Source organism: Hippichthys cyanospilos, chromosome 12 (assembly GCF_059441005.1).
Source record: "Hippichthys cyanospilos isolate Australia breed blue-spotted pipefish chromosome 12, RoL_Hcya_1.0, whole genome shotgun sequence".
NCBI lineage: Eukaryota > Metazoa > Chordata > Actinopteri > Syngnathiformes > Syngnathidae > Hippichthys > Hippichthys cyanospilos.
Genome location: NC_142380.1, coordinates 19667833 through 19680000, shown reverse-complemented (window position 1 = coordinate 19680000; position 12168 = coordinate 19667833). Strand labels below are relative to the sequence as shown.

General features: G+C 38.7%; 2 protein-coding genes across 3 annotated transcripts in view; one reads left to right on the top strand and one right to left on the bottom strand.

Annotated features, from left to right (window-relative positions):
* The window catches only part of LOC148415243 (EEIG family member 2-like), an 18132-nt gene extending 6142 nt beyond the window's left edge, over positions 1–11990 (top strand). The window contains exons 3-11 of one of the 2 annotated variants that reach the window (XR_015867514.1): positions 2334–2363; positions 2588–2704; positions 4081–4127; positions 7847–7950; positions 8770–8850; positions 8916–9123; positions 9247–9491; positions 11016–11079; positions 11264–11990. Coding sequence is in view for 1 of the 2 variants with exons in the window: in XM_088430415.1 (XP_088286541.1) it covers positions 2334–2363; positions 2588–2704; positions 4081–4127; positions 7847–7950; positions 8770–8850; positions 8916–9123; positions 9247–9383; positions 11016–11079; positions 11264–11306 (831 nt within the window). In the remaining variant the exon portion in view is untranslated. The remainder of the gene's footprint in view (positions 1–2333; positions 2364–2587; positions 2705–4080; positions 4128–7846; positions 7951–8769; positions 8851–8915; positions 9124–9246; positions 9492–11015; positions 11080–11263) is intronic. The other variant, XM_088430415.1, reaches the window with a different exon arrangement.
* LOC148415242 (mitochondrial adenyl nucleotide antiporter SLC25A24-like) overlaps positions 1–12168 on the bottom strand; it is a 38631-nt gene that overhangs the window by 25846 nt on the left and 617 nt on the right. Inside the window, exon 2 of the mRNA XM_088430414.1 lies at positions 11429–11537. The gene's annotated coding sequence lies outside the window, so the exon portion shown is untranslated. The remainder of the gene's footprint in view (positions 1–11428; positions 11538–12168) is intronic.

Below are 12168 nucleotides of genomic sequence, written 5' to 3'. Positions count from 1 at the left end.
AATAGACATACGCGCACACTGACCGCCACGTTTGAGAATAGAAGTTGTTTTTTTGAGGGGAAAAAAAACGTTGCGGTCCACGTCATAAGGTGAAAAACGTGTACAGTCGGCCCCCGGTTTACGAACACCCTGTTTTACGAACAATTCGCCTTACGAGCGTGGATCACGGAAACTTTTGTCCCCCACTTACGAACAAACCTTTCGCCTTACAAACAATCCGACATGCCGGCCATTGTGTGTGCAAAGATATTTTCGCTAAACTGCGTCGACAAAATCAGCTGTTGCGTCAACAAAATCAGCAGTTGACTCTTGTGGCAGTAACGTGAACGCTATTGCTCTTACAACGTCACAGTGACTGTCTCACTCACGGTGTCTAAATATATTACCATTTAAGTGTAGTGTTTGTACAGCTAAAGGGAAAAACAGCTGACATGAAATTAAATGTGCCGATTGCAGGACAAAGAATTGTCATTGGTTTAAATGTGTGTTTTTTTTTAATTAAATTGTCAATACATTCCAACCGTTTAAAAAAAAAAGTGCGAATAATTATCAGTCAGTCACGGAGATGCCAACATGCTATTGGTCGATTAAGGTCACCCGGTCTCACTCACGGAGATGCTATTGGCCGGCGTCACACGTCAATCACAGAAGTGCCGATATGCTATTGGCCGAACGCCTTTATCTAGCTTGATGGCACAGCTGGTTGGGATGGAAGGAAGGAGAGAAAATGAGTGAAAAACGGAAGGGAAGAATGTTGTGAAGACTTTGCAAACTTTATCTGTTAGACATAGCTTCTAAAATTACTAGTAGCAATAAAGGAAGAAGTAAGAGGATGATGTTTTAGCATCTCCGTGACTTACACCTTGACTGAAAGAGTCACTCTGACATTGTAAGACCAATGGCATATCTGCCTTGCCGACTTGACTTTGAGAGTTGGTCTCTACTCCCCTACGCTTCCAGCCAGCTCAAGTCACGTCGTACCCAAGGTAAAAGTCATTTTTCCTTTGTATTTGCTGATTAATGCAACTGTACAGTAGATTATGTCACTGAATCTCAATATATGTGTACAGTCGTGATGTTAATACCTAAGGCTTTTGCGCGCGTTGCACGCATTCACGAATTAACATGGGTTTGGATTGCCCGTTATACGAACAGTTCGAGATACGAGCGTAGCCGCCGAACGGATTAAGTTCGTAACCGGGGGGCCCACTGTGTATATATATATATATATATATATATATATATATATATATATATATATATATATATATATATATATATATGTATATGTATATATATATATATATATATATATGTATGTATGTATATATATATGTATATATATATACATATATGTATGTATGTATATATATATGTATATATATATACATATATGTATGTATGTATATATATATGTATATATATATACATATATGTATGTATGTATATATATATGTATATATATATATATATATATATGTATGTATATATATATATATATATATATATATATATATATGTATGTATATATATATATATATATATATATATATATATATATATATATACATACATATATATATATGTATATATATGTATATATATATACACATATGTATATATGTATATATATATATATATATATGTATATATATATATATATATATGTATATATATATATATATATATATATATATATATATATATATGTGTGTGTGTGTATATATGTGTATATATATATATATATATATATATATATATATATATATATATATATATATATATATATATATATATATGCACACACACGCACGCACACACACACACACACACACAGTGGGCCCCCGTGTCACGAACTTAATCCGTTCAGCAGCTATGTTCGTAACTTGAATTGCTCGTATGACGGGCAATTCAAACCTATGTTAATTAGTGAATGCGTGCAACGCGTGCAAGAACCTTAGGTAAAAACATCACGACTTTATACACATATTAAAAATTAGTAACAATCTACTGTACAGTTAAATTAAATAACATAAATATACAAAGGAAAAATGACATTTACCTTTGGGGCGACGTGACTTGAGCTGGGTGGAAGCGGAGGGGAGCAGAGACGAACCCGCAGAATTTATTTATTTATTTTCTTAAACTAGAAATTTTCTCAAATGAGAACATATCACCAGCGATTTCCTTCTCTTTAATCTCTCTGTGTCAACAAAATTAACTATTTTCGCATGACACTGAAAAGCCGATCAAAAAAGTGTTGTCGAAGTTCCCTGGAGTATGCAACCAATTTTTATTTTTTTAATTTTTTATTTTTTTATTTGTCATTGCAGGAATTGAAGGGTGGGAAAGCATTTACAAAGGTATTTCTTCCATAAATTCCGGCATCAATAATCAATAACTATGTTACCACTTTTTTTTTTTTTTTTTTTTATTGATAGCATGACTGTGTTGTACTGTTAACTCCATGACTGTTTAATGTTTGATTCCGGCTTGAAATATCTGTACCTGTACTGCCATTTACAAGTAACTATTCTCTGTCTATTCTGTTTTTCATTTCCCACTGTTTTGATTGTTTTGTTTGCAGCTGGGCTTTGCTAATTTAAACTTGTCTGAGTTTGCTGGGTCGGGCAGCACTACAAGAAGATTTCTGCTGGAGGGATATAACCCCAAGAAAACCAGACAGGATAATTCCATTCTGAAGGTAGCATGCCAACTATACAGTGGGCCCCCGGTTTACAAACCCCCTGTTTTACGTATTTTTCATCTTATGACGTGGACCGCGACGTTTTTTGTCCCCCTCTTACGCAAAAACCTTTTGTCTTACGAACCATCCAATATGCCGGTCAGTGTGTCTGCACTATTTTTTTCGCTTTGCTGCATCAACAAAAACAACTTTTCTCGCATGTCTCGGAAATGCCAATATGCTATTGGCCGGCGTCACGTCAATCACAGAAATGCCGATATGCTATTGGCCAAACTCCCTCACCTTGCTTGATGGCACGAGCTGGTCCGTGTGTTATGAAGACTTTGCAACCTTTTATCTGTTAGACATGGCTTCTAAAATTGCAAGTGGCGGTAAAGGAAGAAGTAAGAGGATGATGACAATAAAAACGAAGCAGGAGATAATAAAAAAATCAGAAGGAGGCGCACGCATAGTTAACCTTGCTAGTGAGTATGGGCGTAACCGCTCGACAATCGGTACAATTCTCAAGAACGAGGAAGCCATTAAAGCAGTGGTTCTCAACCTTGTTGGAGGCACCAAACCCCACAGTTTCATATGCTCATTCACTGAACCCTTCTTTAGTAAAAATAAAATAAAATATGATTTGAGTCCGTCGATCGCCGGCCGCAGGTGCTTATTTGTCTGGATCGGCGCTCGGGAGATAACGGGCTAATTCCGGTTTGTGGTCGCGACTGAGAAGGAGGTCTCACTCTGCTGCTTATCCAGCGTTCTCAAAGCGGACCGGTAGGGAGTCTCACTCAGACACATATGCAGCCCTCTCTAAGCGGTCTGATAGGCTCGTTTAAAAAACGTTCTCGTTTAAAAATAAGTTCTCGTTTAAAAAGATTTCCGTTTAAACAAAAAAAGTCATTGTTTAAAAAAAGGTCTCGTTTGAAAAGAGTTCTTGTTTAAGGAAAAAAAAAAAAATTCTGCTGGTTTGTCTCTGCTCCCCTCCGTCTCTACCCACCACCGGCTCAAGTCACGTCGCCTCAAAGGTAAATGTCATTTTTCCTTTGTATATTTATGTTATTTAATTTAACCGTACAGTAGATTATGTTACTAATTTTTAATATGTGTATAAAGTAGTGATGTTTTTACATAAGGTTTTTGCACGCGTTGCACACATTCACTAATTAACATAGGTTTGGATTGCCCGTCATACGGCGAATTCGAGTTACGAGCCTAGCCGTTGAACGAATGAAGGTCGTAACACGGGGGCCCACTGTATCTGAAATGCATCATAGTTGGTGCTCAAACTCATTTAAGATAGCCAAAAGCGAAAACCACCCACTGCTGTATATCTGATGGGATCAGATGTTTGTCATTCTACAACTGACATTTATCTGGTCTTACAGGTCGTCATCACAACACAACTTATGTCTGGAGACCCCTGTTTTAAAACGTAAGTAACTTTTGTGATAACTGCAAAGGGAGGTTTTCGATTTGGATTTTTGTTGTGCTAGTTGACCTCTGCTTTATCTGTCTGTCTGTATCCATCTGTCTGTCTTTCTAGAATTATATGCGTGTGTGTACAGTATATATGCAAACTTTCACGTCACAAATACAAACACTAGGCTATATGCTTCCAAGGTTCTGAGTTCATCAGTCATCAATTCACCATCATGATGCAATTTAAAGAGATATTCCACTTATTTAGCCATTTTCAACATCTATAGTTGAATAATTATTTTGCATGAAAATTACATCACTAGTGGTCAAGTAACGACCAATCACAGCTCACCTTTTGGTCTTGTGCCATTCACAAAATGAAGTACAGTGGGGCCCCGGTTTACGAACTCCCTGTTTTACGAAGTTTTCATCTTACGAACGTGGACCGCGGCGTTTTTTGTCCCCCTCTTACGCACAAAACATTCGTCTTACGAACAATCCTACATGTCGGTCAGTGTGTCCGCACTATTTTTTTCGCTTTGCTGCATCAACAAAAATAACTATTCTCGCATGTCACTGAAACACTGATATGCTATTGGTCTTATAAGGTCATAGTCACGGTCTCAGTCACGGAGATGCCGATATGCTATTGGTCGATTAAGGTCACAGTCATGGTCTCAGTCACGGAGATGCGGATATGCTATTGGTCGGTGTCACGTCAATCACAGAAATGCCGATATGCTATTCGCCGAACGCCTTTATCTAGCTTGATGGCACAGCTGGTCGGTGTGTTGTGAAGACTTTGCAAACTTTATCTGTTAGACGTGGCTTCTAAAATTGCAAGTGGCGGGAAAGGAAGAAGTAAGAGGATGATGACAAAAGAAACTAAGCAGAAGATAGTAAAAAAAAATACGAAGGAGGCGCACGCATACTTAACCTTGCTAGTGAGTATGTGCGTAACCGCTCGGCAATCTTCTAAGGGCAAGACTTTCCTTGCCAGGGGACAGACCTTGGTCAACAACAAAATGGAGAGGCTTCTTCTATTATGGATTAAAGAGAAGGAAATCGCCGGTGATATGTTCTCGTTTGAGAAAAGTTCTCGTTTAAGAAAATAAATAAATTCTGCGGGTTCGTCTCTGCTCCCCTCCGCCTCCACCCACCACCAGCTCAAGTCACGTCGCTCCAAAGGTAAATGTCATTTTTTCTTTGTATATTTATGTTATTTAATTTAACTGTACAGTAGATTATGTTACTAGTTTTTAATATGTGTATAAAGTCGTGATGTTTTACCTAAGGTTTTTGCACGCGTTGCACGCATTCACTAATTAACATAGGTTTGGATTGCCCGTCATACAGCGAATTCGGGTTACGAGCATAGCCGCTGAACGGATTAAGTTCGTAACACGGGGGCCCACTGTATTGCCATTTTCAGTTGACAGCAAGTGGAAAAATGTGTTTTTAAAATGATAAATTGTTATTGAAAAATAATTTTGCTGTCAAATTATCATCTATTTAACTACAAATACAAGTGGCCATCAGTGTGGAATTTCTAAAAAAAAAAAAAAAAGGCTGCAAAGAGCACTTGAAATTCAAGTGGTGGCCATCTTTGTGGAATTTCCTAAAAAGCCTGGAAAGGGCACTTGAAATTTAAATGATTGCTTTATACATGACCTATACCTATACATGATTCCATTGCCGACATTGCTGACATTGTTTTTTTTCCCCCAATAGTCTCTATCGTTGCGAGCGAGTTCATGTCTTTTGGGCGAGCGTCTGCGTTTGAAAGCTGGCACTAATTTCATATTTCAAAGACATTTGAGGCACATTCTGTATTTCCTGGACATTTTTGGTCTGCTTCCAAAATTCTACACCCCTTAAGGCATCCTGTTAAACGTTGTAGAAATGGCGCCAACATCCTGCCTGTCCTTAGACTGACGCCCTTGCTCTTTTCTGATGTCCAAATTACGCACACACATGAAAGTATGATCGCACAGATGAAAGTATTATTTTGATCCTTTGCTTTTATCTGATATCTGATAACAGGCAGCCTGCTCATTGATGCGACGACTGTTAAGTGATAAGATCAATGTCTGGGGAAGCGTCAAGGCTTGCTTGCATGCTGCTTTCTTCATAGCAAAGAATGTGATGTAACTTGTGAAAACTCCTCTGCTCACGCCTTCAACTTGCCACTAGATCAGGGGTGTCCAAGCTTTTACTTTGAGGGCCACATTCAGAAAAATCCAAAGATGTTCAGGCCACTTTTTTTTTCTTAAAATGAATAAAGCAAGTTGTTACACATTGTCTATTATATAGACTTTAAACATAAAGTTTATACGTTTATAATAATCTGTACTTTACTACAATTATAAGTTAAACTACTAGTACTTTTACTACCTAAAGTAATTGATTACTTCAGTAGGTCCTGGGTAACTATCAAAGTCATCAATTACTTGAGGACTTCATTTATTAAACTAATCAATTACTTTATACATTAATTAGTTTTGGTACTTAAGTACCTAAAGGTAAGCGTTTTACTACCCATATTGGTGACTTTATTACTGAAATAATCAATTACTTGGGTAATTTTAGTAGTTGAAATACTATTATTTTTTTAGTACCTCAAAAGATTTGATTACTTTGCAATTGCTTTTGGTGCTTTATAACCTAAATTTAAGCACTCTATACTCTAGTTATTTGAAGGAAAAGAAGCTGCTAAGTCAAGGCTCTTTGTTAAAAGTGATGAGATGTGTTAGGGTCGCGCTTGTACCAGTGTCTACTGTCAAATCTGTTAATTACTTTTTTAAACAGCATTGCAGGCCATGTCAAAATGTATTTTTAGCATATGCTGCGGGCCACAAAAATGTGGATGACAGGCTGCAAATGGCACCCGGGCTATAGTTTGGAAACCTCTGCACTTAATCAGACTCAAACAAACAAATACATTCCTCCCAAATTTATATCCCTTGTTGAATAAGAAAACGCAACTCTCAAATGGGCATTGCAGAAAAGGTACTGTGTTGCAGAGAGAGCAAAATATATTGTAGCCAAGGAGGCTGCGTTGGAGAACCTCATCCACACTGCAGCTCAGAAGAAAGAGCGGTCGGACACACATGATTTAACAATGTGACTTTCATTCCGCTTACAAACTCCACTGCCGAATGTGCTGACTCAAGGACACTCAACTGAACGTTTTTTGTTTTCCCTATTCATGTCTTTTTCTCACAGTGACTGCTTCGAAACTAAACGCGCGTCACAGTCACCTACCAATACCACGTCAACAACGCTATTGCAAGCCCGCTCGTAGAGCCCATTTAGCTGCCCAGCAACATGCCCGTCACAACCAGCGAACAAAAAACGGCCTCCCGCAGCATACACACATACAAACAAAATGTACTCCATGCACACTCATGAATTTACAACACACTGTGTGTTTATGATTGGCTCTGTAACAGGCAGTGTTAATAATGAAAGTGGGAAGGGCTGCGGCTCTGTATGGGAAGGATTTCTAGGAGCGTCCCATGGAAGTGTGACACATTCCTGACTATGCTTCCCCGCCCTTGTCACTCTTGTGTTTAACATGGCAACACAGTAGAAACGACAAGGCGTCGGCGCCTTTATTGCCGTCTGCTTAAAGTGATGACAATTTGAATTGACTTGTTAATCATCCATTTGCAATCAATGTGTTCCTGCAGTAACCAACGTTGTGTGTTTTATTATGATGTATACTTGCAGCCCCTCCTCCACAGCCATGTCATTGAGTATACCTCAGGCTGAGTTGGAGTGTCTCCTCCAGGAGCGTAAGGGAGGAGACGTGCACACATCCAATTCAGCAACGGGTACTTATACACAGAAACAAATGGCTTCCAATAAGGCATCATCTGAAAAATACATTCTCCATTTGATGAGAGAAAACTTCACGACAGACGTGTTTTATGACTATCGCAACATTGAGTGCTTATTGGTTAGTAGACCTTGATTTAACTTTGAAAAGAGCTACTCATTTACTTGTTTTCATTTAACTGTATGTGCAAACGAGACCCAAAATTGAAAATGGGGTGGTGGCTCTCCATAGGATAAGAAGGTTATAACAAATAATTATGAAATATTCATAAAAAGTTGTGTCAACAATCTCAGTAGATAAAAGCAACTCTACCTGCTTGATCAAAATCCAATAGAAGAACTGTAAATGAATTCTAGTTTGTCCGAAGTATTACTTTAAAGATAACAAAACATATTTGGCCATTTTCAAATGTAACATTAATAAATTATTTTTGATGTACAATGATTTGTTTTGTAAACACATTTTCCACTTTCAAATGACATCACATGTGCTCAGGCAACAGATCACCATTTGTATGTTTCATTTGCAAGCTGCGCACTGATTGGCTGGATGCCATTTTCAATCAGCAGCAAGTGGCAAAATATGTTTTTAAAGGAAGTAACTCTACATGAAAAATAATTTATCCATCAAATAAATTATAAACAAATGGGAACTTTTTTTTCCTGCTAACATTGCCTGTGTTATTGCCTGTGTGGAGTATTGTTTGAAATAGTTCAGAAGCATGTGGTGCAGTTCTTCACTGCAAACTTCAACAGCCATGATAGGATTCAGTTTATACATTTGCAGATCTAGCTAAAAGGCCTATTTTTATTAGGTACTCCAGTTCCAGAGGAAAGGCTTACCAGTGGTCACACCAGAACATCCAGCTACACTAGTCAACAGTCCAAAATTTCAGGTACACACATACAACGTACGAATGTCATGCCCCTCTCATCTCCACACTTGATTCTGATTTTACAGGCTACAGCTCAACTCATTCCAGTTCCCCGGATCTGAGCCACCGAAGGAACGCGTCGGGAGGTTCGGCCTCGCTTGGCATAGGCAGCACGCCCGAGCCCGTTGAGCAGCGGCAGCGAACGGAGCGAGTGGACGAGGAGAACCGGCACTCTCCACCTGGAAGTTGCCAACACGCCACCCAGCAGAACGCGGCAACTGCCAAAGCTACAAGGTAACGTCCGTGCAGATCCACACTGAAATAGTCTCATGTGGGAAATTCATCTGGAGTAGTTGTCACCGTTTACTTTGAGCACGCCGGAACCAAGCTCCACCTTGTTTGCTATCTGCCAATTAGATATCTGGTGAAGCAGAACTCAATGGAGAATCAGATGACCAGGGTAAACGACACCAGGGTGGATGCCGACGACATCGTTGAGAAAATCCTGCAGGGCCACGATTTCAGTCATGGTATCCTGGACTCCAGTACGGAGGGTGTGTGAAACTGTCGAGTCAGCTCGCATCCTGCTGCTGACCAGATCAAATTACGTGCAAGTGATGCGGTGGCGTGCTGCACTTGCATCAGCTTCTCGGCTTTTAATGGCAAGTTTGAGCTTGAGCGTGGACGCCATGGCTTGGCTACTTGCTTCAAGTCACTTGCTCACCATTAATATTGCTGGCTGGTTTAAAGCTAACTTCACCCTTTTCACCTCATTTTTCCTCTATAGTTCATTTGATAAATATTTTTTCATGCCTAATTCATAGCTTTAAAAACATTTTGCTCCTCGCTGTGCACTGAGAATTACATCGCACGTGCGCAGGTAGCAACTGCTCACGGCTCATCTGATTTCTGGCTTTTGGTGACGTGACATTTATCACTTGAGCTTTGATCGGTCGGTTGCCAAACTTTGACCACATGATGTCACATCATGTGCCAAATGTGTTTTTTACAGTACTCAATTTATCTGAACAATGATTTAGTCATGAAATTCATTATTGATGAGCTGAGTTTTTACTATTTAAAAGGCTATGGTAGTTTTGCTTTGATATATTACTGTTACACTGGCTTGAAGAGAGAATTTGCAGTCAGCTGTTCTATAATGTAGCCACTCTTCAATTTGTGAAATAAATTCTTACAGACTTGCTAGCATATGGAGGCGAATATCATGAAAGCTAGCTTAACCGGAAAACAGGTAAGCTGTGATTGGTCGTTACTTGAGCACATGCGATGTAATTTCCAGTCGATAGCAAACAGAAAAATATTTGTACCAAATTATATACAAAATATTACTTTACACTGCTCAAAGTGACTAAATAGCCTTAGTATCAATAACTGTCAAAAGCCTCTCAAAAATATCAATTGGCTCATTATTATTGCCCCTTTTGTTACTTTGTAGCCATCTGACAATCGCCCAATGCATTTGTACTTCAAAAATAGATTAAAATATAGAATTGCACAGTGATTTCCAGCCTTATTTTATGATAGCTTTGGCTGTCCGCAAGTCATGCGTACCAACAAGGCATTGTCTAACATCAAGAAGTCTATTGGAATGCAAATTGATATCTTTTGGTTGTCAGAACCTTTTCTTAGTGTTGAAAGGTTTGTGCTATCTCAAAGTGTATTTTGTACAATGCCAGAAGATAGATGGTATTATGTCATCTGCTGGAAATTCTGTCTTTAATGACAATGCAAATGTGTATAAAACATAACAAAACAAAAACCTACAATGTTTTGCTAAGTAGTCACTGACACAATTTTGCAGTAGGTTGTTTTATGTTCCATTCCATTTGCTCTTAATTTGAAAAGTCACTGCATTAAATTAGATTTGCTGATACCCTAAACAGTCTTGTTAAAATCTCACGTACCGCCATGTGTATTTTTTTTCCACAATGTGTTTGTATGCGGCAAAACCTTCAGAGAAACCATAACATTGTTCATAAGGAAAGCCAGTTTAATCCCCTGATAATATATCAGGAATTGTTACAACAACGTCAACACACATATCCAAAAGACACTTGTGCCAACATTGTGTTAAGAATTGTAAACCTCTGACTCAGGACTGATTTTAGCAACTGAAAGCTAGCAAGCGTTTTGGGATTGTAACATTTGTATGCATTTTATCACAGAGGAAGGACTGCGATTGTTTGTGGGTCCTGGCGGGAGCACCGCTTTGGGAAGCCAACACACTCGGTGGGTCTTATTTAAATGTGGATTGTGTCTACCCCAACTACATTGAAATCCAAAGATAGTCTACTATGCAAATGGGGAATTTGAGTATGTCTTGTAAGATAATGTCAAAAATGAGTAGAAACCAAATGGAAGTGTCCTTGTTTTTTGGGGAAAGTAAAATATGTCTGGCGGTGTTTTGTTTTAGGGTCACGGTGGGAGCATTTGAGCAGGTGGTGATCAAGCACTAAGCTTTTCAGAGAATGCGACTGTAGCAGAAGGTGCCCGATTACGCAATGCTTTGGACTGGTGGCATCATAAGCCACCCGCCCCGTTCCTCATTCCATGAAGACTGTGTTGTTGGTGTAATTACCTAGTATGTGTAGAGCCGGAAAGCTCTCCGGTGTCCACCAAATGCAGTTGAAGGCCACGGTGCAGAGGCTCTTGCCAACTGAACGCACGTCAGTCCTCTTGGGATCCAGCTTTCAAGAAAAGGGTATTCATATCACCAATACAGTTGCATTCAAAGTTACTTTCAATATGCCTGTCATTTTTATGTCTGACTGCTGTTGTGTGAGTGTATGCTATTTTAGCTTGACTAAAGAACTGTTGCACCATCCCCCAAATTCTGACTGGACTGTTCTTACCCAAATTCCCGCTGTTGAATTTGATAAGAGAAAACGAGGGTGCGACACGCATGACTGTTCTATGGACTCTATACAAGTATTTATACAGATAAAGTAATATTGTTATTGTGTCAGTGATGAATTACCGCCTTGTAACATTACAGTCATAAAAGTTTTAATGCTTGGAAATTGTTTTTACTTTCAAAATGACTGTGTTCTATGGACTCTATACAGAGAAAGTAATATTGTCACTGCGTCACATATGAAATACTGTCCTGTAACATTGCAGTCATAAATGTTTGAACACTATGGTTTGGAAATTGTTTTTATTTAAAGCACTATAATTGATTCAATCAACTTTAGTATAAAGTGCTCAACGAATTATCCAACACAAACATGTATTAGAAAACATTGAATGACATTTTGGAGTCATATTTTATTACATACAGAAAAGGATTTCACGAAAATCAGTATTTTAGAACTTCAA